Consider the following 25,180-nt stretch of genomic DNA (forward strand, 5'->3'; position numbering starts at 1 on the left):
GGGGAGTGAGCCGGGGGGTACGCCGGGCCGGGAGCCGGGGTCGGGGAGTGAGCCGGGGTCGGGGAGTGAGCCGGGGGGTACGCCGGGCCGGGAGCCGGGGTCGGGGAGTGAGCCGGGGTCGGGGAGTGAGCCGGGGGGTACGCCGGGCCGGGAGCCGGGGTCGGGGAGTGAGCCGGGGTCGGGGAGTGAGCCGGGGGGTACGCCGGGCCGGGAGCCGGGGTCGGGAGCCGGGGTCGGGGAGTGGGTCGGGGTCGGGGAGTGAGCCGGGGTCGGGAGCCGGGGTCGGGGTCGGGGAGTGAGCCGGGCCCGTGGGGCTGGGAGCCGGGCCCGCGGGGGGTGGTCGGTCGGGGCCGGCACCCCAGGGCCCGAGGCGACCCAGGCTGGAGCCGCGGGGGGGCCAGCCTGGGCCGCACCTCCTCTCCTCTCCTCCCCTCCCCCCCCCTTACCTGCTTCAGGCTTCCTGCGAATTAAATGTTCGCGGGAAGCAGGGGAGGGGGCGGAGACTTTGGGAGGGGGCGGGGCTGGGGCGGGGCCGGGGCCCCGGGGAGTGTCCTCCATTTGGAGGCACAAAATATGGTAACCCTAAGCACAGGTGACCATGCAGTTCCCCCAGAATCGCAAATGAGCTCTAGCATGGACCGAACAGGAAACACTGGATCTGATTGCTGTATGGGGAGAAGAATCTGTGCAGGCTGAACTCCAATCAAAAAGAAGAAATGCTAAAAATCGCACAGGGCATGGTGGACAGAGGCTACAACAGGGAGACACAGCAGTGCTGCATGAAAGTTAAGGCGCTCAGGCAAGCCTACCAAAAGACAATTGCTCCAGGTCAGAGACCCATACATGCCGCTTCTATGATCAGCTGCATGGCATTCTAGGGGGGACCTTACCAGTACACCACCACTATCTGCAAAGGGGTAGTCTCACGCAACAGGGCGGAGGATTTTGTGGATGAGGAGGAGGAGGAGGAGGAGGAGAATGCGCAGCAGGCAAACGGTGAATCCGTTCTCCCCTGCAGCCAGGACCTTTTCATCACCCTGGAGCCAATACCCTCCCAAAGCAGGATCCCCGACCTTGAAGCTGGAGAAGGCACCACTGGTGAGTGCACATTTGTAACTACAGTACAGGGTTTAAAAGCAATTGTGTTTAATGTTTGATTTGCCCTGAAGAACTGGGACGCATTCGTGGCCAGTACAGCTACTGGAAAAGTCTGTTAATGTGTCTGGGGATGGAGTGGGAATCCTCCAGGGACATCTCCTTGAAGCTCTCCTGGAGGCACTCTGAAAGCTTTTGCAGAAGGTTTCTGGGGAGGGGTGCCTTATTTCATCCTCCACGGTAGGACACTTTACCACGCCAAGCCAGTAGCAAGTAGTCTGGAATCATTGCAGCACAAAGCATGGCAGCAAATGGTCCTGGGTTTTGGTCGCATTCAAGCAACATTCGGTCTATATCTTTCTGTGTTAGCCTCAGGAGCGTGATATCATTGATGGTAACCTGGTTGAAATAGGGGAATTTTTGTAAGGAACAGTAAAAGGACCCCGTTCATGTTGGACTGTTTGCACTTGGCTAAAAGGAATCATCCTCGAGAATAGCCATGCGGTGGGGGGAGAGGTGAAGGGATCATCCCAGAGAATAGCCACGCAGTGGGGAGGTGTGTGCTGCATATCCACCCGAAAACTTCAGCCCCTCCTTTTAAATGGCAAACCCAATCTGCATTGGTTGCTATGGGAAAGGAGGGCGCTGCAGTTTGAAACCATTCCCACATGTTATGAAGGCAGAAGAAGCCAACCCCGCGTATCCTTTATCTTACCATGGCTGCCTGGAAACCAAATTCTGTTGCCCAGCTGTGTGTGATGTGTCACCATACCGGCAGGCACTCAATATAAAAGGCAAAATGCGACCTTGTACTTCAAGCACATGTACTGTCTGCTTTAAATTGCTTCACTGTGAAAGAATCTCCCTTCTGTTCTAAGAAATGTATCATCTTAAATTTTACTCTCCCTTTTTATCCCCCTGCAGGAGGAAATGTTTCTACGCCCCCCCCCGTCATTTCCGTCCCTGAGATTATTGCAGATTAGAAGGCGGAAAAAAAAACAACACACTCGCGATTACATGTTTTCCAAGCTCATGCAGTCCTCCCGCACCAATAGGGCACAGCTGAATGCATGGAGGCAGCAGTGGCAGAGGCCAGGAAAGCATTAAGTGAGCACGATGAGAAGAGGCAGGAGGCAATGCTGGGGGTGGGGGGGGCGGGAGAGGCTCCGGGCACCCAGCCACTCAACTCCAGGGGATGGCCCAAGCAACAGAAGGCTGTCATTCAAATAGTTTTGATTTGTAGTGTTGCTACAATAAGCAATGTGACCTTGTCCTTCCCTCCTCCCCTACCCCATCTGGGCTACCTTGTCCTTTATCTCTTTTTTTTTTCCCCTAAATTAATAAAGAAAGAATGCATGGTTTCAAAACAGTAGTTCTTTATTTCGAAGGGGGGAGGGTGGTTGGCTTACAGGGGATTAAAATCAACAAAGGGGGCAGGTTTGCATCAAGGAGAAACACACACAACTGCCCAGTCATGAAACTGGTTTTCAAAGCCTCTCTGATGCGCAGCGCGCCTAGCTGTGCTCTTTTAATCGCCCTGGTGTCTGGCTGCTCAAAATCGGCTGCTGGGTGGGTATACAAGTACTCATGCCCTTTAGTGGGTACAAAGTACTTACATTCAGCTTTTTTAGAAATGGGGGCTAATGAGGCCGGTGTTTGCCACAGGGCATTTGAAATCTTAGCCACCCCTTTGTGGAAAGGCAAGGCCACCCTTCCCGGTGCAGATGAGTACAACATGTTAAACAGGGAGTCCGAGGGCTCCTCCATCTCCTCTGCTGCCACCCTCTTTAAAAGTTTTTGGTGAGAGTCCTCCTGCAGGACGGAGGGGGGCAGGGCCGCAATCGCCTCCTCTGGGCGGGGCAAAGAGGCCGGTGCTCTGGGTGTCAGCCGGCACTGGCGGGTCCACCACCTGGTTGGACTCCAGGCACGGTGCTGAGGACGTACGCCCCACTGACTCCTTTCTCGGGGGTCTGGATTGGGAGGCCGACGGTGCTTCCGAAACTCCGGCCACCAAGCGAGTTCCCACCGGGGGCTGCGCCGGAGGCCAGGGTGCCCACTGGTACCATTCAGCCGGCCATGACCCTCGGTGCCACTGCACCTGCTGTGGCACCGGCAGGACCGGCTGTCTGGGTTGGCTGGCCTGGCCCATCGAAGGACGGCTGTGGATGGAGACCCAGCTGGCATACAATCCGCTGCCGTCCCTGGACCGGGAGGAGTGGCGGTGCCTGGATCTACGACGGCCACAGGACCGAGATCTCGACGTGGCGGACTGGTACCGACTGTAATAGCTGCTCCGCGAACGGCCTCGACGGGCGGACCCGCGATGGTCAGACGCCTGGTGCTGCGATGTCTTGACGGAGATTTGGAGCGGGAGTCCGAGCAGGAATGGCATCGATGATCATGCTATGACCGACTGCGGTACCTTCTCCGAGATGAGGACCGACGGTGATGCCTGCCACGGTCCCATCAATGTTCACTCCTTGAGGACGAGCGGTACTGCGAGTCCCAGCTGGCCGGAACCCAGCCAGACAGTCTGGTCGGCGTTGAGGGCGATCCACCTGGACTCTGCCCTGAGTGGTCGCTGGGCGGCGATTGGCATCGGGAACGTTCCCTTGACCAAGACTGGGCTGGAGGCGGCTGCAGAGATCCCAGCAGCGGCTTGCCTCTGGAATGCGGGGCCAACATCGGCAGCGCTCCAGGCACTGGCCTGGACATGACGTCCTGGGCCGCCTGGAGGGCTTCAGGCATGGAAGGCATCCGGACATCTGGAGAGGCCTGGGGCCTGGTGGGGATCAAGGACTGCCCGACATGGGCCTAGCCTCTGTCCCAGATTTCCCTCTGTGCTGCTGCAAAGAGGGAGTCTTCTTGGCCCTCTTGGCATGCCCCGTGGAAGGGGAGCAGTGCTTGGTTAAGCCAAGGTGGTCTTTTGCCACATTTTCTATCTTTCCTAACCAGTAGAATAGCTTGCTTTTGGGCCCTTAATAGTGTCCCTTTGAAAAACTGCCAACTCTCCTCAGTTGTTTTTCCCCTCAGTCTTGATTCCCATGGGACCTTACCTATCAGCTCTCTGAGCTTACCAAAATCTGCCTTCCTGAAATCCATTGTCTCTATTTTGCTGTTCTCCTTTCTACCCTTCCTTAGAATTGCAAACTCTATGATTTCATGATCACTTTCACCCAAGCTGCCTTCTACTTTCAAATTCTCAACGAGAATTCTCCCTATTTGTTAAAATCAAGTCTAGAACAGCTTCCCCCCAGTAGCTTTTTCAACCTTCTGAAATAAAAAGTTGTCTGCAATGCAATCCAAGAATTTGTTGGATAGTCTGTGCCCCGCTGTGTTATTTTCCCAACATATATCCGGATAGTTGAAGTGCCCCATCAGCACCAAATCTTGGGCTTTGGATGATTTTGTTAGTTGTTTAAAAAAAGCCTCATCCACCTCTTCCACCTGGTTAGGTGGCCTGTAGTAGACTCCTAGCATGACATCACTCTTGTTTTTTTACCCCTTTTAGCCTAACCCAGAGACTCTCAACACTTCCATCTCCTATGTCCATCTCTACCTCAGTCCAAGGGTACATCTATACTTACTTCCTGGTCCGGATGTAAGCGATCAATCTTCTGGGATTGATTTATCGCATCTTGTCTAGACGCGATAAATCGATCCCGGAAGTGCTTGCCGTCGACGCCTGTACTCCAGCTCAGCGAGAGGAGTACGCGGCATCGACGGGGGAGCCTGCCTGCCGCGTCTGGACCCGCAGTAAGTTCGGACTAAGGTACTTCGAATTCAGCTACGTTATTAACGTAGCTGAATTTGCGTGCCTTCGTCCGAAGTGGGGGGTTAGTGTGGACCAGGCTTAAGTGTGTACATTTTTAATACCTCCTCCCTTTTTCCCCTGTCTATCCTTCCTGAGCAAGCTGTACCCATCCACACCAACATTCCAATCATGTGTATTATCCCACCAAGTTTCAGTGATGCCAACAATGTCATAGTTGTATTTATTTATTAGCACTTCCAGTTCTTCCTGCTTATTGCCCAAACTTCTTGCATTTGTATATAGGCATCTAAGATACTGGTTTGATCTTTCCTCCCAGTTTTGTCCTGACCCTCCTTTCTCTCTGCCAATATAGCCCACACTCTCTCTCGTTTCCGACCCATCTCCCAGGTCTCCATGTTCCCAACTTACCTGTAGGCTTTGCTCACCTGTCCCCGTCGAACCTAGTTTAAAGCCCTCCTCACTAGGTTAGCCAGTCTGTGTCCCTTTCTCTTTTGGTCCGAGGCTTAAACAACTTGCAAATCTTGCACCTTTCACTGATATGGTGCTCCCAAGCACCGCAAACAGTCCGTGTGCGGGTCACTTCTTGGCATAGAATGCCTGCAAGAGCCGCACGACTTAAACCCCGGGGCACAGGGCATGCCCTGGCCTGGGCTCACTGACTAACTAAACAGCTAACGAACTACAGGTACTAACACTGAACGAACGAACAGTTCTGGGGACAAACTACAGCAACGCTGGAGCAGAGCAGTTCCGACGCACCTTCACTGGCGGCAAGAAGGAACTGAGGGTGGGGGGAGTGCGCAGATCCCTTTATACCACCCCAGGCAGGCGCCACTCCAGGGGTTGCAGGGGGCGCTCCCCCCTACGGGTACTGCTAGGGGAAAAACTTCCAGCACCGGTGCACATGGCGAGCATGCACACCTATTGTGGAATACACATGATCCATCACTCGACGAAGTAGTAAGTCCCTTCTTGCAGCTACTCGAACAGTCCGGAGTGCCTAAAGATGCGAGTGTCATGCACCTTTCCTGGCCATCCCACACTGATGTCGGTGAAATGTCCCTTGTGATCCACCAGTGCTTGCAGCACCATTGAGAAGTACCCCTTGCGGTTTATGTACTGGTTGGCAAGGTGGTCCAGTGCCAAGATAGGGATATGCGTTCTGTCTATCACCCCACCACAGTTAGGGAATCCCACGGCAGCAAAGCCATCCACTATGACCTGCACATTTCCCAGAGTAACTACCCTTGATAGCAGAAGGTCAGTGACTGCATTGGCTACTTGGATCATAGCAGCCCTCACAGTAGATTTGCCCACTCCAAATTGATTCCTGACTGACCGGTAGCAGTCAGGTGCTACAAGCTTCCACAGGGCTCTCGCCACTTGCTTCTCAACTGTCAGGGCAGCTCTCATCTTGGTATTCCTGCACTTCAAGGTGGGGAAAAGCAACTCAAAAAGTTTCAGGAGAGTGGCTTTACGCATGTGAAAGTTTCGCAGCCACTGGGAATCATCCCATACCTGCAACACTATGCGGTCCCACCAGCCTGTGCTTGTTTGCTGGTCCCAGAATCGGCGTTCCACTATACCAACCTGCCCCACTGCCACCATGATGTCCCAATTGCCACAGCCCGTGCTTTCAGGAATGTCTGTGTCCATGTCCTCCTCACAATTGTCCTCATGCTGGCGTCTCCTAGCCAGGTTTTGCACATACTGCAGTATAATGTGCAAGGTGTTTACAATGCTCACAAACAGCAGCGGTAAGCTGAGCGGACTGCATGCTTGCCGTGCTATGGCATCTGCACAGGTAACCCAGGAAAAAAGGCGCAAAACGATTGTCTACCGTTGCTTTCACGAAGGAAGGGAGGGGAGATTGACGACATGTACCCAAAACCACCCGCAACATGTTTTTGCCCCATCAGGCATTGGGAGCTTAACCCAGAATTCCAAAGGGCAGCAGAGACTGCGGGAACTGTAGGATAGCTACCCACAGTACACTGCTCCGTGAGTCAATGCTAGCCATGGTATTGAGAACGCACTCCGCCGACTTAATGCGCTTAGTGTGGACATACACAATTGACTTCTATAAAATCGACCTAATTTCATAGTGTAGACATACCCTATAAGTACTTACTCAGCAAGAAGATTTCTGAAACTAGAGGACTCTATTCTAGCCAAAAAAAGGCAGAACAAGATCCAATGGCGGGAAGCTGAAGCTACACAAATTCAAACTGGATACAAGGTGTGAATTTTTAGCAATGAGGGTAACTAGCTATTGAAACAAATTACCAAAGGATGTGATGGATTCTCCATCACTTGATGTTTTTTAAATCAAGACTCTTTCCAAAAGATATGCTCTAGCTCAACAGTAAATTCTGGGGTTCATGTAGGAATCACTGGTTGAAATTCTGGCTTGTTACGTAAGAAGTCAGACCAGATTACGATAATGGTCCTTCCTGGCTTAAATTCTCAGAAAGGTACTGATATTTAGTTAGTCGTTCTCCTTTTTTGCTGCCCTCATCTACCCTGCAAAGCTCAGCTGACTGTAGATTCTATTTTAAATTTCCTCACTGTTCTTTATTTCCATATGTAAGTACGTAGCACTCCTAGTGTTATCCACACACATTCAGAGCCTAAAACTCTCCGATTCCTATACACGTGCCTGCCGACAGCTCACACCTGCTAAAGCATGTTGCAGCCTCTCCTGGAGAAGAGGAAAGTGATTAAATGGAGTATCTGAATGCCTTCTAGTAGTGCATTCAGCAACGTAGCTATACATCTGTCATGTTTGTTTTTTCACCCTCTCCCCAGGGGGAGAACAGTATGCAGTGGAGTGTCTTGTTTTGGTAAGGTAGCTATGTGTTTATATTACAGAAGGCAAGATCAAAGAAATGGAGCAGAACATGATGAGGTTTGTGATTATCCTTAGTTCCTGGGGGAGTTTATTCCACAGTCTCGGACCACCCCTGAAGAAGACTCTGTCTCCTGTACAGACAAGTTTCACTCTTACCATTGTGCCAGAGGAACTGAGTTGTTGACCGGGTCTTCATCCCAGAGCTTTAGATGGTGTTTTAGACACACTAGACCCAGGCCACAGAGAGCTTTGAAGATAAGGACCAAGACACTGAACTTGATAGAAATTCTATGGGAAGCAGTGCAAGGAATGGAGGACAGGTCTCCTATGTTCACGGTACCTTGTGTTGCTGAGGAGACGTGTTGCAACATTCTAAACTAGAGTTTCTTAAGTGCTGAAGGCTTCGTGTACAGGTATACTGCATTGTTGTAATCCAGTAGAGAGGTGAAGACAACATGAATAACTGAGGCCAGGTCTTTGTTTGGCAGGGTGGGACAGAGTTGCCGGTCAAACGGAAATGGTAGAAAGCGTTGCTAGTGGATGCTGCCACGTGAGAGTTCAGCATTAGTGAGGAATCCAAGAGTACTCCTAGACTATGGACTGAATTGACCAATTGTGGGTGCGTATCTTCAACCAATGGAGACTGCACTATGGCTGCAAGCTCTTCAAAAGTACTTTCCTTTGCCCACCGGCATCAGCTCTGTCTTGCTCGGATGCAAACTCCTAGTGCAGTCAGTGCACCAGAGTAATCAGCAACTTGCACCAGTGCAGCATAATCCAGTTTGAAAGCAAGCAATGCTGCACCAGTCCACAGCACAGGTTCCATCAGTGCAGCACACAGGGGTTTGTACCAGTGCAGCTACATTCATGGCCTAAAACTCAATGCAGACAAGACCCTCCTGTCCTGGCTTTGTAAAGCACGGAGTACATTTATGGACCCCATATAGAACCTAGGCTCCAAGTTCCTGGGGCAGCAATCTTGTCTTTTGTCTCTAAGCAGCTGTACATTGATGGTGGTGTATAAATAATAGAACGGGACTACAGAATAGCAAAAAGGCTTCCACCTCCTCTCCTCATCTCTCCATTCTAGGGAGCAAATTCTTGGAAATGACTCTGCCAAGTGGCTTGCTAGAGGCAGTGAACTGACAGTAAAGCATTAATCTGGCTTAGGGCTTGGCTATACTTGCGAGTTACAGCACTATAAGGAGCCCCGGATGCCCTAGCTCACTCCCCATCCACACTGGCAAGACGCGTAGAGCGCTCTGTCTCTGCAGCTACAGCGCTGCTGGTACTTCACCTCGGCGAGAGGAATAACGTTTGCTGCGCCTTGGCTACAACGCACGGGCGTCAGTGTGAATGAGGTGCATTCTGATCGGCCTCCGGAAACGTCCCATAATCCCCGTAAGTCAAGTGGCCACTCTTGTCATTGTTTTGAACTCCTGTAGGAATGCGGAAATGCCCTTTCAAAGCTCTGTTTCTGACAGCCGGCATGCAAGCCATTAGTGTGGAATGCTGAGAGAGAGAGGCAGGGAGGAATGTGGGGTCTGCTGCTGTCTGAATTTAAAAGATAGCATGCTGACATGCTCTCTCCCCCCACATACATACAACACACTCCCTGTCACACTCCACCTCCCCCCATTTGAAAAGCACGTTGCAGTCACTTGCATGCTGGGATAGCTGCCCATAAATGCACCGCTCCCAATGCCGCTGCAAGTGCCGCAAATGTGGCCACGCCAGTGTGCAAGCAGCTGTCAGTGTGGACAAACTGCAGCGCTTTCCCTACTGCGCTCTCTGAAGGTGGGTTTAACTCACAGCGCTCTACATCTGCAAGTGTAGCCATGCCCTTAGAAAGCACTACCTGATGTTCAAGGAAAGAATGTTTGTCCCTAATACATTACAAACCTAGCTCAAAAAAAGCTCCTCTGTATCTGAACTTTACTCTTGGAATAACCTTCCATCTCTCACCCACTCAATACTTAGGAAAAGAATTTGGATCTTAATCCCCATCCAACGTCCATGTGGCTAACCTCTGTCAAGCTAGGTTATTCCACATTCTGTTTAAGGTGTCTGCCTTCACTAGAGAAATCCAAGTACTGGCTGTGCATAGTAACAGACAGGCACAAGTTCTGTGATGTATTAAGCAGAGAGCAGCAAATAGTTCAGAGACAACTGTCATAGGAAAATTGATCAGGACCACAATTTATTGCTCTTCTAAAAATAGGCACTCTCTTTGTTTGCACATTGAACTATTCTCAGGAGGGCAGTTACAGTACATTTTTAGTATGCTACTAACTACAGTACATTTGGTATGCAACTAACTATGCAGTTACAGTAGGAGCTCATGCTGAGATACTGACAAATACAGCAGAGTTCTATTTCCCACAGCATGAGAGTCATCATCATGCACCATCCACAGTTAAAAGTTAAGTGAAAAGCAAAGCTGATCCAAGACCCCTGAAAGAGGAAGCATGTGTGGAGTAAACGGAAGTATCGCTTTGCTCACTGCCTCAGCTTCTCTCTGATGTCCTATATTTATGTACTCAGTGGTGGGTACAGAATTGTGCACAGGGAATCACATAATGATTATTTTGGTCTCCTGATTTGCAATTGGAAGAGGGGAATTGAACAACAAAGAACTCTGAGTGATGTCATTTACAGACTCACTGATGGTGTGTAATCAGTAAATCACATGACAGTTGTGATCATTCTGCAAGACAAGTCATATTTTAACACTTCAGCATCCAGACAGTCAAGAAAGTATGTCTCTGTTGTACCTTCTCATCTCCTCAGCAATGATTTAGGAGTGGTTATTCTGGGATATTAAATTGTGTGTTTCTGCCCATATTGATAATGGAAGGAAAAATGGAAACTCCATTTACTGCTATCGATTGCTTTGCTAAGGAATCTGATGTACAAGCAAACTGAAATATAACCAAACTCTCCTCCTCCTCAAACATCTGCGTGACCTGTTAGTCGCACCCTCTGACTTCCTGAAGAAACCAAAATTGCTTTTGGCATCTGCAAATCATGAGCTATCAAAGAGCTGTCCCCCCACAAGACCAGTTCAGCAGGCCAAAAGGGTTCTAGATGGACAACCAGAAAGATAAGGGGTTTCATTATAAGAACGATGATAGGTTAAGGAGCTTTATTTAATCAGAGCAGAACAATAATAGTCCAGACCCAATTTCACAGAATTTTCAAAAAAGTATTCTATCAGAAGACACTCGAATTTTTTTTTTTTTTTTGCGTAGGTTTTGCGGACACCTAGCCACGGATGGGGACAGAGTTCTCAAATGGTCACGATATTTCCATCTGAGTGGACATCTCAGAGAATCCACATCCTCTAAATCAGTGGGATGCTGCCATCTCCCAGTTACACACGTAAGCAGAGTCAGGATGAGCTCTACCCTGACATCTGGTGGTGAATTATGGCGAGTGTGGAAAAGAACTCCAGGGGGTGATCTTGTTTGCATAGGCACACCCACTCGCCTGGCATGAAACAACAGCAACTGAAAGTGGTTACTTTGGCTGGTGTGGGATCCCCAGTTTCTGTGTTATTGGGGCAGGAAGAATAAAGTTTTGTTACCCTGATTCTGTGACTCAAGGCCAGTGGAACTGTTGTATGACAGAAGGATTGAGTGAGTCCTTCACCACTACCTAAGCAGCACTTGCTTGACAAGGGGCATGGGTTACAAAACCCAGTGAATGGAGAGAGGGTGGGGACAGGTATTTGCATCTGATGGTATGGGCCCCCTCTGAGGGCTTGATACACCAATTGCACCATCTCCTCTCTCCACTGTTGAATGTCAGAGCTAACTTTGATTCTATTAGGAGTCTAGTTACAGGCTGCTGAGCTGAATTCACTTTGGGCCAATGGTGCACCAGCACATGGGCTCCCCTACTATGAGCTGAAATCACTAAAAGCTGAAATCACAAAAGAGCTAAAGTTATTAAGAGCTGAGATCACTGAGTGCTGTGTTGACTAGTGGGGGAGCCTGAAGCTATATTGCTAAGCAGCTGGTGGAGCAATTTGTGGGGACAACTGGAGGAGCAGTGAGCGGTGCGGAGCCTTGCCGGGCCGGTTGGAGCGGCCCAAGGAACGGCGAGCGGAGCTGTTTGTGGGGACGGCTGGAGCGGCTCACAGGTCGGTGAGCAGAGCAGCTTATAGAGCGGAGCAGTTCGTGGGACGGCAGGAAGTGGACTGGCTCGTGGTGAAGGCTGTGGCGGAACCCCACGGAGAGATGGCCGGCCAGCCTCGGATCACGTAAGGTGCCCTTTAACACCCTGCGTGCCTCCCCCCCCCCCCCCGCTTTGCTCTGGGGCTGCACTGACCAGGGACTGAGACTTGGGGGTTTGTTGGACTTTTGGGACTTTGGGTGATTGCTGGACCCAAGAGACTTTGGAGACTCTGGGTGATTTTTGGGTTGCTGGACTCAAGAACCCCGAAGGGAAAGGACACAGCCCAATTTGCTGGGGTGGGTTTTTTTACTCACGGTTTGTGTTATGAACCCTGTTTGTGGTGTTTTTCCAATTTAATGCTGATGTCGTTTACCTCATGTTATTAAACATTTTCTGCTACACTCAAACTCCGTGCTTGCGAGAGGGGAAGTATTGCCTCTTAGAGGCACCCAGGGGGTGGTATGTAATTGTCCCAGGTCACTGGGTGGGGGCTCGAGCCGGTTTTGCATTGCTTTATTGAAACGGAACCCCTAGATACAGAACCTGGCCCTTGTTGCTGCCAACTTAGATGGGCAGAAGGGTTACACACAAAAGGAGCGGCAGAGGCATACTTTACTGCAGGACAGTAACTACATCTGCAGGATTCAGGAATTCCCTACAAAACATCCATGATCTGCAATGGTCCAGTTGCAGAGAACTCTACAGCACAGAAAGCAACTATTTTATTCCCACAGTGGTCTCTTTGGGATACTTGAGTACTACTCTCCTAGCTAGACATGCCAGGGAAGATCTAGTTGGGGGGTGACTGGGTGATCTAGAATATATAAGAGGAGCTGTAACACTTCACCTGGGCCATTCTTTTCTCCACAAGTATGAAACCCAGTGAACGCTAAATTCCTGTGATGCCACTGTATTTTCAAATGCTTTTAAAAACCATTACTTACAGATCTCTGGACATGCTAACAGGCCTGTAACTACAGCATGCGCATGCACACACCAGGGCTTCAGCTTTGAGGCTCTCTTTAGCTTGTTTTCAGGCTATGCAAATTCTATTTTGTGTTCTCAAGAGTGACAGACTCTCAGAACCACACAACAAGACACAACTGGTGGGCAGTCAGACCTGAGACTGCACTGCCCATGAGAGGGCCTCAGAGCCTTTACATACATCCAGAGCTTATTAACAAAATATTCTTGGGGAACTAATTAAAAACCCGGCCAATAGCTAGTGTCAGACACCAACAAGCACTGGTGAAGAGGTCACCGTGGGAATAAGAGCCAGAAATTTAATCTTCCAAGATTCACCCTGACCCCGCCCTCCCTAAAGTGCTAATGCAGAGATGAATTGCAAAGGGGGAAATGAGAAAGGAGGTTACATTCTCCCTACCTTGCAAACATGCGTAGATCCTCTGGATTCTGTGCAGCAGGGACATTGAGGATAGCTTCCCGCTCGTGTTCAGACAAGCTCGCTAGCAGGTTCTCAGTCATCCGTTTATTCAATGGCGAGTCACCACCAGGTATCAGCTCAGCACTGGAATTATCCATACTAGGGCTTGTGAGAGTCATATCATCACTACTGGCTGTAAATTCGGAAATAATATGATGCTGTGAAGAGTGCAAACTAGCAGGCTCTTTCTGCCCCTCCATCCAAGCAAACTAATCAGCTTAGTATAGCAAAGAAAGGGGGCTTGGAAACATGACATGGGAACTGCCTGCAAACAATTAGATGAGGACAGGAAATTTGGTTCTCTTGGCCAATTTGTTGAGTTTGCAGACAAGTGATGGGTAATCTGGGGCAACATACAAAATATTATTGGGACATCAGGATTTTCTTGAAAATGGGGACTGCACAGCTATCTGCACATTTCCTGGCCAGATGGTGGACTCCTTGCAAATGCATCCAAGGCATGCTGTCTAGGAGGTAAGTTTCAGTTTCCGGGAATAACAGTATGATCTAAAGGGGGATATGAGAGAAGTCTACAAACTCATGAATGGTGCAGAGAAAGTGAATAGCGAAGTGTTATTTACTCCTTCACACAACGCAAGAACCAAGGGTCACCCGATAAAATTAACAGGAAGCACATTTAAAACAAACATAAGGAAATACTTCACACAACATACAGTCAATCTATGGAACTTGTTGCCTGGGGATGTTGTGAAGACCAAAAGTGTAACTAGGTTTAAAAAGAGAGATAAGTTCATGGAGGAATAGCTATTAGCCAAGAGGGTCAAGGACGCAACCCCAAGCTGTGGGTATCCCTACACCTCTGACTGACAAAAGCTGGGACCAGATGACAGCGGATGGATCAATCTATAATTGCCCTGTTCTGTTCATTCCTCTGAAGCACCTGGCATGCCCCACTGTCAGAAGACACGATACTAGGCTAGATGGACCATTGGTCTGACCCAGTAGAGCCATTCTTATGATCTGATAGACTATGAGCGTGATTAAATACAGAGGTAGAAACAACATATCTAATGAGCTTTATAAACTGGTGATGTATAGCAAACAAGATGAAACAGCAACATGTGGAGGAGTGGGAAATAAATACACGAGACTACAAATAATAAACAGTGCTGGCACTGGCATTGGGAAGTTACGAATGGGAACTGCATTCCTTCTTTACCATTGGGAAAACCCCAGAGCTAGTGCCTCATGCCCCCATTTTCCCCTATGGGCCAGGCTTCCAAGTCCCAGACTAAGCCTCCCATGATCATGATGCAGAGAGACCAGTCCATAAGGAGATTTGGGGACATGAGGTATGTGAACTACTCTCATGGGGCACTGTGATGGCTTAGGCAGACACAGAGATTAATGTTAAACAGAGCGGAAACATTTTGTTTTGATTTTCCCTGGTGGAAAATAGAAACATTTCAACAAAATCAACATTTCTCCTGTGGAAAATTTCTATTCTGGAGAAACCACACGTTCCCTGAAAAACTTGGCCAGAAAACTCCCAGACAGCTCTAGTTTAAACAACATGAAGCGACAATGAGAAAAAGTAGAGCAGTTGGGGGGGTAGGTACGGGCAAAAGAGAAGGCCAAGGAAGCTATGCTGTAATCACAGAACTACCTGCTGGGAGGAGTTATAAATACAACAATTATATACGACTGTCAAAGATGCCTAGCAAACAAAAAAGAAAAATTGTGAGTTTATCCATCATTATAAAGGGGAAAAAAGGGACAAAGAAGGCCTCAAAACTTCCTCCTACTCCCACACTAAAAATTCACTTGTCGCCTTTTGTTTTTCCCAGATGACTATTGACAACTGGAGAACCAGGATTATGGCCATGCAAGTGAAACCTAAGAAACTATATTTATTCAGACTGTTTAAATCTCTGCTTTGGGTTAAGTTTAATACCTATTTAACTCCAACACTTCAGGGAAGTCCTTTTTGATAAGATCCATTATCCCAATCCAGAGAAAGCTATAACACAGAGAAATAATGTCCTGCAGAATGCCCCATAATTAACAACATGCTTCTGGGAATACCGCAGGACACAGGCAGCTGAAGACACACACTTCAGTTTCCTTGACAAGGCTTTTGAGCAATTTGGGACTTCAGCACAACATTTTGCCTTTGGTTAGAATACTTTCCCAGAGCTGACCTCAAACCATGGCAATAGGAGGAGCTGGGGGAGTCAAGTGAGAAGAGAGGGAGTTGGCAATTGTAAACATTTGTCAGCCACAGTATCCGTGTGTTTTTCCTTAAAGACATCGCCTATAACCCAACGATTCCACTGCTGTTTGGAACAAGTTTTCTCGCAAGCATTTTGGTTAAAACTCCCCCTATTCTGTTTCCGATTATGGACGTCCATGGAGATATCGGCTGTCTATCTGGAAGAACACCTGGGTCACTTGGGAAGGATGCATAAAAGGACTTCTTGACAGAATGAATGGGAAGAGACAGTCAGCACTAAGCAGATAGGAAGAGGGTGATCAAGAACTGGGTGACTAGAATGGACTGCAGGCATTTGATAAGAGAGCTTTAATGGCCACCAAGATGTTCACCAATTCCTGGTTCTCCAGCCCAGGGCTGACCTTGATCAGCTAACACACTGTTAAATATGACTTGCCCTACCTAGACTTATTGCAAAGTCTGTTTAAAATCATGTTAGCTAAGGCACATTGACTATCACATTATATAACACTACCTATTCTCCTACTCTAGATATGGCCTATGTTAATCTCTAAAAGCCAATACAGACTTGTTTACAGTAGAAAAAGAAAGTGTATTCATACTTGGGGAGCCGAAGCTGAGAGCATTGGGAGTGCTTAGACTTCTGCCTCCAACTCTGGCAGTGAAGGGCATGTCTTCATCTTGAGCTCGGAAATCTTCCTCATTCGGGGGCACCATCAAACAGACATATGTGTGGAGCTGGATGAGAAGGCGATGCTGGAGCATCCATATCACCATCTGTATGAGCTGAGTCTGCAAAGAAAAAGCTAGCATTTCAGGCAAACACTCAGAGCACAGTAAAGTTCAAAAGCAAGAAGGAGACAATGCACAAGGCACTCTAAGGCCCTGTGGGGATAAAAACTAAAGAAATGCTCAAACATAGAAGCAGGTTCTCTCCTTAGCACTTGGTTGAGCACTTGAAAACATGCCCTGGGTTCTTGTAACCCTGCTCCAATGCATTTTGTTGCACATCTCCAATAAAACAAAAGAGTCTACTAAGGCCACTAAGCTAGTATGTTCATGGATATGTAAGGCATAAACTCTAAGCAGTGTTACTGAACTGTTGCTGACCCGGAGACTCTGACAGACTCGGACTTGTCTACCCATGTTTAGTTCTAGTAAACTGGGGTACGAGTCTGTGCTGCACTAGCCTCTAATGCAGTAAGGGCCTGACTACATGCTACGTTAGTTTGTATCAGAGGGGCGTAAATTCTAATGCACATGAGCATGTTGCGCACTAACTGGCCTATGTGGGCCCTGCTTGTGCGCATTAATGTAGTCCCATTTCAAACAATACTACATTAACATGCACTAAGGAAAGAGAGGTTATTTACCAGCACAATAATGAGTTCTTTGAGCTGTTTTGTTTTTATGGGTGCTCCACTGTATGATGTGCACATGCCTATGCACTCTTGATCAAAGATTTTAGTCAGCAGTGCCCATGGGTCTGTGCCTATGCACCATACATCCTTGTGCTCCAGTGTGAGGGTATACAGGGAGATGTAGACCTGCAGCCGCTCCAGTTCCTTCTCAACTATGTAACCCAGAAGACTCTGCAGCAGAGTGGAAAGAAGGTGGGAGGCGAAGCACCCATAGGGACAATACATCTCAAAGTACTCAAGTTACTATACAGGTAAGTAACTTCTCCTTTTCAAGTTATTGTCCCTCAGGGTGCTCCACTCCCAAGCAGTAAGGCAACATAGAGGCAGGAGCTGAGGAGGCAGATCCAGCACAGTTCTGAGGACAGCATGACAAAAGGCCATATCTGGAAGCAACTAAGATATCACAGTGCCTGGCAAACGTGTGGTTGTAGGACCAGGTTGCTGCTGCAGATGTCCACAATGTGAGTATGAACTTAAGAAAGGCTAAAGAGGTGGAACAGGCCCTGGTGGAATGGGCAGTCATTCAAGGTGGGGGATGCACTCCAGCAGCTTTGCAACAAGCTAGAGTGTACCCAGAAACCCACTTAAGTAGTCTGAATGGAAACTGGCTGCTCCTTCATTCTCTTGACAAAGGCGATAAAAAGCCTATTGGAAACCCTGAAAGGTCTTACTCTGTTGAGGTGGAAGACAAGGGCCTTCTCACCTCCAGAGAATGGAGGACATCCTTCGAGGAATGAAGTGTGGGGGTAAAATATTGGTAGACTAATATACTTATTGATATGGAGTTCTGAAGAGATCTGAGGCAGGAAACAAGGATGAGGGCCTACGATCACCTTATCACAGTAAAAGGAAGTATAAAGAGGGTTTGCCATGAGCGCCCCTAGCTCTCCTACCTTTCTGGCTGAGGTTACGGCTAACTGGAATAAAGTCTTGAAGGCCAGGTGGAGAAGTAAAGAGTACCCATGGGTTCAAACAGAGGGTTCTTTAAAAACACTAAGAACCAGATGAAGATCCTAGGGTGGCATGGAGTCCTTGACATGAGGAAACAGATACCCTACCATAGTCATGTTTCTCAAGGGTTTGTTGTAAGCAAAGCCCGTAAATCCTTCCACTGGTGGAAGAAAGGCTGTAATTGCTGCCCAGTGAACCCTAACGGAGCTCAGTGACAAACTTGTGTTTTTAAATCTAACAGTTAATCAACAACATCCATGAGGAGAAATTCAGAGGCAGATACAGATCAATTAGTACACCAGATGTGGAAATACCTCCACTTCTGCAGTTTTCTCATGGCAGGTTTCCTGCTGTTCAAGAGTACAGACTGAACTTCAGGAGAACTGCCTAATTCTTTGTCCAGGAACTATCAAAGAGCCAGGCCTTGACATGCAGAGATGAAAGATTGGGATGGGTTATGCCCACAGTGTCAGGAGAGCCACTGTGAGAGGAAGGCCTATAGGAGTTAGTAGAGAGAGGTGAAGCAGATCCAGGAACCACACCACTTGCCTCAGCCACAATTGGACTAGAAAAGCACTAGGAGAGCATCCCCTATGGAGTAGCAAGCATACCCCTTCCTCAAGGACAGGTGTTGGCACTTTGCATCGGATGGTGTTGCAAAGACATCCACTTGCAGAAGGCCCCAGGTCTGGTAAATATTCTGAAAGACTGAGTTCCCACTTATGGTCCTGGTGGAAGTGCCTGCTCAGGGAATCCGCTGCAGAGTTTTGCAGGCCTGGCAAGTAGACCGCAGAAATGTGTATGAGATGGGATATGTACCAGCTCCACAGTTTTAGTGATTCTGTACATAAGGACTGAGATCTTGCTTCTCCTTGACCATGTATCTAGTACATTACCGCTCTGTTGTCCAACATTATCTTGACTGAGAGGCCCATGATGTTGTGAAGGAATTACTGGCATGTGAGGCAAACTGCCCTGAGTTCAAGAATGTTGATGTGGAGGGATGTTCCTGGGGGAGACCATTTGCCCTGGAGATTGGCCTCCGCCCTAGCCAGCAGGGATGCACCTACAGTGATCACCCTTGAAGGGGGCAGATGCAAAAACAGAACTTTCACACAGACCTTGAGAGGGTCCTTCCACCAACTGAGAGAGTCGAGAACTCTCGGAGGTATGCTTTAGATTGTGGGCTCTGCTGCAGTGTGGAGATGAGACTGTGGTGAACCTGTCCACAGGTAGGTCATTGTAGTGAATCTGTCTGCAAGTAGGTAGCCCTGACAATTGAGGAGTCCAGAGTGACTCTGATAAAGTCTATGAGCTGTACCAGTGTTAGGGTAGGACATGTCCATGTTCAGAGGAAGGTCCAGGGAATGAAACAAGGCCTTGTTGGTTGCTGACTGGACCTTGAGGAAGGAGTGACCCTTAAGGAGCCGATCGTCCAGAGAGGGGGAAAACTTATTCTCTGTTGACATAAGTGAGCTGGGATGACAAAGAGGAGCTTTGTAAAGACTCTTGGGGCAGTTGAAAAACCAAAAGGGAAGAACATGGTATAAGTAATGGCTCTGTGCTGATGATGAACCATAGGCCTGGACCCGCAGGCACTGCTGACTATAATCTCTGATTGACAGCACAATGGTGTGGGCACATCCTGTGGTGGAGCACCCATAAAAAACAGTAACTTGAAGAACTTTCAGTTAGCAACATGCTGGTGTGCATTAGAAATTTACACTCCCTTGGTGTGGACTAGGGCTCGTCTACATAGTGCACTAAGGGTCTAGCTGGACCCTGTTGCTATGCCCTAAAAGTTCCCTAGTACACTTTGATATACCCCTCTTTGAAACAGATGTATATCAAAGTGCACTAGGGAACTTAGAGTGTGTGGCAGCAGGGTCCACACAGATGTTTAGTACATGGCAGGCTAGTGTGAGGTAGATTTACATCCCAGCTTGCAACAAACTAAGCTTTTGTGTAGACAAGCTGACCCTCTAAGATGAACTTGTCCCTATTCCAAATGTGAGAGCAGGCAAAGAAATCCCACTGCTCCAAAACAGACTGAGGCATTCCAGCAAGGAAATCCCTGCCTTCCCCATGCTGCGGTCACAGCAACCCTAGCATCTACTGCAGTCCCGGTCCTTCCAGCAAAAAGGAGAAAATTATATACACATTTGAACAGAGAGCTAATAAAATAGGGTTGGATCACCCTCAACTCTGAGGGATAAAATAAACCTCAGACAAACATTAGTCTTGGAGGCCTCAGCATAATGCCACCAACCCTGAGATCAATTAAACAACTAATATTCTGTTTCCTGTGCAAATGCCAACAAGAAAGAGTAACTATGGAAAAGAGATTAATTTGACCAAAGTAGTCAGATTTTGGCCCAGACTTTCTTGGAAAGCCACTGAGAAAGCTCGGTGAGTCAGCACAACTGAGGCAGCCAAGAAGACAAACTCCCACAGGGAGCACTACCATTTGCAATCAGAAAGGATCTGACTCTGGTAGGTGCTAGAGGGGTGGGGCTAGAGGTCAGGGCTCAATAACCTTCTAGACCCAACAATGCAGATCTATTGCTAGAAGCAGGTGAATACTGAGCAGGAATAAGTAGGATGCATTACCTCTATACATGGCATTGATGCAACCATTACTGGTTACTGTGTCCAGTTCTGGTGTCCACACTGGAAAAAGGATGTTAAAAATATGGAGAGGATTCAGAAAATGATTTGAGGTCTGGAAAACGTGCCTGGCAATGAGACTTAGGAATCTCAATCTATTTGGCATATCTAAGAGATAAATTTAAACGGTGAGGGTAATTAAGCTACCTAGAAACAATTTACCTTGAGAGATGGTGGGTTCTCCATCACTTTTGAAAACAAACATCCAGTCGATTTAAAGATACCAGAAGTTATGGGCCTGATGCAGAAATTTCCAGGTGAAAATGTATGGCCTGTGCTCACATGATCAGAAAGGTCTCTCCTGGCCTTAAAATCTATGGAAGAACTATTAAACTTTGACAGCGCTCTTCCTGGACTCAAGCTAAGAGCAATGACCAAAGATTTAAGAATCCAGCACAGCATGTATTTTGGAAAACATTTACTGGAACAGGTATAAGAATATGCCCTGGAGTTTAAACCTACAGAATCAGTGTACAGTTCTAGTAGGTCAACTTGATAGCAAAGTTCAAGGCACTTTAGATCGTCTACAGGACAGAATACAGGGGTTTTGTTTTTTTTAGTAATTCTGAAGGCAGGCTGAAGACTTTAATGTAATGCTTTGCATTACAATAAATTACAGTGCTTTATTGGAAATGGATCTATAGACATACACCCCATATTTAAATGAAAATTTCTCAACGGCAATGCATGTTTACTATGTAAGTGTTCTTCTAGTAGCAATTTGTTCCTTAACTGTAGGACCCTGAGTTCACTGCACAGCTGTTATCATAGATCAATGGTCACAAAAAAGGCTCCCAGCACAGGAAGATAGCAGCTGAACCCAAGCTCTTCTAGGAAACATCCCAGCCCATCTGAACCCAGCCTACCCAAAGAGAAGGGGGAGGATAGACCGCCCTGCCATTATCATGGTGTGAGTACATGTGGACATAGTAGAGGAAAATGGCCCAGTGGTTAGGACACTGCCGGGGACTACGGAGACCTGGCTGCAATTCTGGGCTCTGCCACAGACATCATGTGTGTCCTTATGCAAGCTACTAATCTCTCTGTGCTTCAGTTCCTCATCTGTAACGTGGGGACAATGGTATGGTCTAGCATCACAGGGGTGTTGTGAGAATAAATACATTAGTATCTGAGCGCCTCACAATATCTAGGGTATTGGGGGACAATACGAGAACCTAGACAGATGGATAGGGCATCTGTCATTAAGAGTCCATTGTACAGAATAGAGAACCAGATTTTTAAAGGTGTTTAAGCATCATAAGATACAGAGTAGGCACGTAGTGGGATTTTCAGAAATACCACGGTTCCTAACCCCCATTGAAATCAATGGGAGACAGGAACCTGGGAGTGTCTGAAAATCCCACTAGGACCTAAACAACTTTAAAAATCTGGCCATGAGGCTCTTGGGCTAGCTGTTTCTCAGGCAATGGGGATTAGTCTGAGTCATCTCACACCTGGCAAGTTCCACTGGCTAGACAGTGAAGTCTGCTTTTCTAGTTCCTTGAATTACCTTGATTTTTTCAAGATCTTCTTTTGTCTTGAGCTATTTTAACCTTAATATAGCTTTAATTATTGAAATGTTCACTAGCATGTGGTTGTGCTCATAGGGCATTAGGTTGCCTCAATTCAGCCCCACCTTCCTAGTGCAAACACATTCTTTGTGTTACAGCATCCAAAAAAACAAGTACAGAACATCCCCCAACGGATGCCAAAAGCAGCAGACAGAGTGAGCAAGAGCGGTTTGTGGATTTGGGGGTGACCTGTTTCCAGAGGGTTTGGAGAATGCATCATCTTCCTGGCTGAATCTCACATGAACAGCCTTTTCAGTTCACAAAATATTGCAGGCCCCCAAATATTAACTTGTAGGTACTGAAACCATTGATTCACTGACAAAAGCTGCTCAAGGACTTGATAGCAACCAGCAGTGTTTTGGTGAGAGAAACAGGCAGAATGAGCTCAGATCCTCCGAAGGAAACTAAATCTGCTGTATTAATCATTATGGTAAATGGGCCAAACCTCAGTAAAAGCCCCCAAATCAAACTTTTCAGCCCACACAATTCTCATTTTGCTAAAAGCTGAGCAAACTTCAGCCTGGCTCTACCCTCCCGGCCTTGTCTTCTACCAAGCCCCAAAGCACACGTGCCTTTTGCTGCCTGGCACACACCCAGTCTCTCTTCAGGAATTCCTGCCTCTTGGGGCTGCTGGACATATAATTTGGAGATCTCCCTCAAACACCTCTTTGTAAGAAAATCTGTTATTAATTTTAATTATACAATAATCTACTCAGAGAACAGAGAGTGAGACACAACTCAAAGGTGTACAATAAACGAACACTGTAAGTACCATACATTATAGATCAACTTTGCCAACAACTGAAACAAACCTACAAGAAATTTCGCCTAACAATTATGTCAAGATGCTAGCGCTCCCTCCAGAGTCATTAACAGTTAACAGTCTCTCTCTCAAGCAATATGGATCAATATGTGCATTTCACACAAGTCTATTTTCTTTTGAAAACTTTTGCCAAAAAAGTAGTCAGCATATCTTATTTTGTTAATAAAGCTGTCACCCCAAAGTTTATTTTAGTTGCATGAAGTGTTATGCAGCCACATGATCTGTAGAGATGGACAGACCAACACACACTTCTTTTTACCAGATTCCATGCACCTAACACTTACATGTCTAGGCATTTGAGACATTCGTATAGGCAGGATCAATCTTTGCACAGACACATTAGCATACATTTCCAAACCATGAGCCAAATTCTGCACACACATCCACACACAACTCCCAGTCACATTAATGTTTAAATATCCAAAAGCAGAGTTTGGCTCATATTTACAATGTTCCAAACTAATGAAGTGAAAGTTATTTCCTCTTCCTTTTACTCCATCCAACCCATCTGAAACACTACTGCTAAAGTCATCTTCCTCCTGCCCCTTCTGTCTCACTCTTATGGTGGGAATTATTAAGCTGTTGGGGGCGCTTTCAGATGTCAGCAAGATTTATCAGATTTTTGGGCATGACACAGGCCAGTGCCTGTACCTCCTCATCACAACACAGTTTACCTGACTTTGGACAGAAAAAGTAGTCCCTTGTTTCAGATCTACTCGAAGCAGTCCCTTTGGATATGTCTATACTGCAATTAAAAACCTGTGGCTAGCCCATTCCAGCTGACTTGGGCTCAGGCTAAGGGGCTGTTGAACTGCAATGTACACATTCAGGATCAGGCTGGAGCCTGGGCAATAGAACCCTGAGAGGTGGGAGGGTCCCCAAGCTCAGGCTGCAGCCCGAGCACAAACATCTACACTGCACTTAAGCAACCCCTTAGCTCAAGCCCTGCAAGCCTGAGTCAGCTGGCACAGGCCAGTGTCTAATTGCAGTGTAGACATACCTTTTGTCTCTGGATGTGCAGTGTAGCTCCTTGTGCTCTGGGGAACAGAGTGGGTCCCTTATTTTAGAAGGGGAATATGAACCCTTTCCTGGCAGGTGTCACAAGCCAGTTCCTCTCCTTGGCAGAGTGGAGAGAGGTTTTGTGCTGCCCCACTGGCAGACTATGCCTTCACCTAGATCTTATTTCTATCCCTTCATAAATTCCTAATGCAGGAGGATTGACAACTCAAGCAGTTTCATGGGGCAGGACCATTTTTCTCCATGCAGGCTTTTAATATCATTCTTGCCAGGCTGGCTGTGGGGAGGTATGTATATCCAAACACACACCCATCCTTGAAATCTTTCACTCTCGTCTTGACCTTGGACGTATTCAGAGGAATTCTGTTTAAAGGGAACAAAAACTCTAAACCTCAAATGCCATGTGTCACATCACAGCCACTGCACATGCCTTCTTTCTGCCTCATTTAATACTGGGATACTAACCAATATTTTAAAAGAGCCAACATTAAAGCACTACCTGAATGGAGCAACTGCTGTGGCAACTTTAATGACATTTTAGCTTGGGTTTGCTTAACAGCAAATATCTCCTCTTTTTGTTGAAGGTGGATGATGTAGCTCACAGAAAGTTGCTGTATTTCAGAAAGCTAGCTGGGGCAGGAACCAGTGTTCTTATGTTTGGACATCACCCAGCACATTGTGAACATAACAATAATATAAATAAGCAGCTACTGGAGACAAGGAATCTAAACAAAATTCTGTAGTTAATGCCCTCCCCTCTTTGGTAACAGTTTGGTGGCACTACTGACTATAAAAGTAGCAGCTTCTTCAGGGGGATCTTAATAAAAAGTTAATAGATTTGTTCTTCTGAGATACTGGGCATATTTCAGTTCACTCGGCCACAAGGGATATCATTTGTCAATCACTAAACAGCTATGAGAAGTTGCATTTCAATGGGGAATACAGAAGCTACCATGAAATTTGACCACCTTTCAAGTGAGATCTGAATGAGACTTCAGCTTCCCTTTCAAGGCAGGAAGACAGGATTGTTGAACTGAGGATATTAATCAGTGATACAGACTAAGTAAAAACACAATAATTACAGTCATTTCTGATATGCACAATCTGCACAGCCCTGAAGAGTCATGCCATCCTTGCAGCCTTGTTACATTTCTCCTGTGTTATGCATCATACAGAGGGCTACTCTCAAGTT

The 25,180-nt window shown here is 47.4% G+C and overlaps 1 protein-coding gene and 1 long non-coding RNA gene across 11 annotated transcripts in view; one reads left to right on the forward strand and one right to left on the reverse strand.

Annotated features, from left to right (window-relative positions):
* The window catches only part of NPRL3 (NPR3 like, GATOR1 complex subunit), a 115,686-nt gene that overhangs the window by 8,981 nt on the left and 81,525 nt on the right, over positions 1-25,180 (reverse strand). For all 10 annotated transcript variants that reach the window (XM_034783058.1, XM_034783059.1, XM_034783057.1 and 7 more), the window contains 2 exons: positions 16,141-16,330; positions 13,285-13,477 (listed from right to left, as the gene is read on the reverse strand). In XM_034783058.1, the coding sequence (XP_034638949.1) occupies positions 13,285-13,477; positions 16,141-16,330 (383 nt within the window). The remainder of the gene's footprint in view (positions 1-13,284; positions 13,478-16,140; positions 16,331-25,180) is intronic.
* On the forward strand, positions 1,044-2,094 carry LOC117883611. Its single transcript, XR_004647347.1, has 2 exons — positions 1,044-1,098; positions 2,020-2,094. It is a non-coding gene; the product is annotated as an uncharacterized LOC117883611 (long non-coding RNA).

Source organism: Trachemys scripta, chromosome 10, assembly GCF_013100865.1.
Source record: "Trachemys scripta elegans isolate TJP31775 chromosome 10, CAS_Tse_1.0, whole genome shotgun sequence".
NCBI classification, from domain to species: Eukaryota; Metazoa; Chordata; order Testudines; family Emydidae; genus Trachemys; species Trachemys scripta.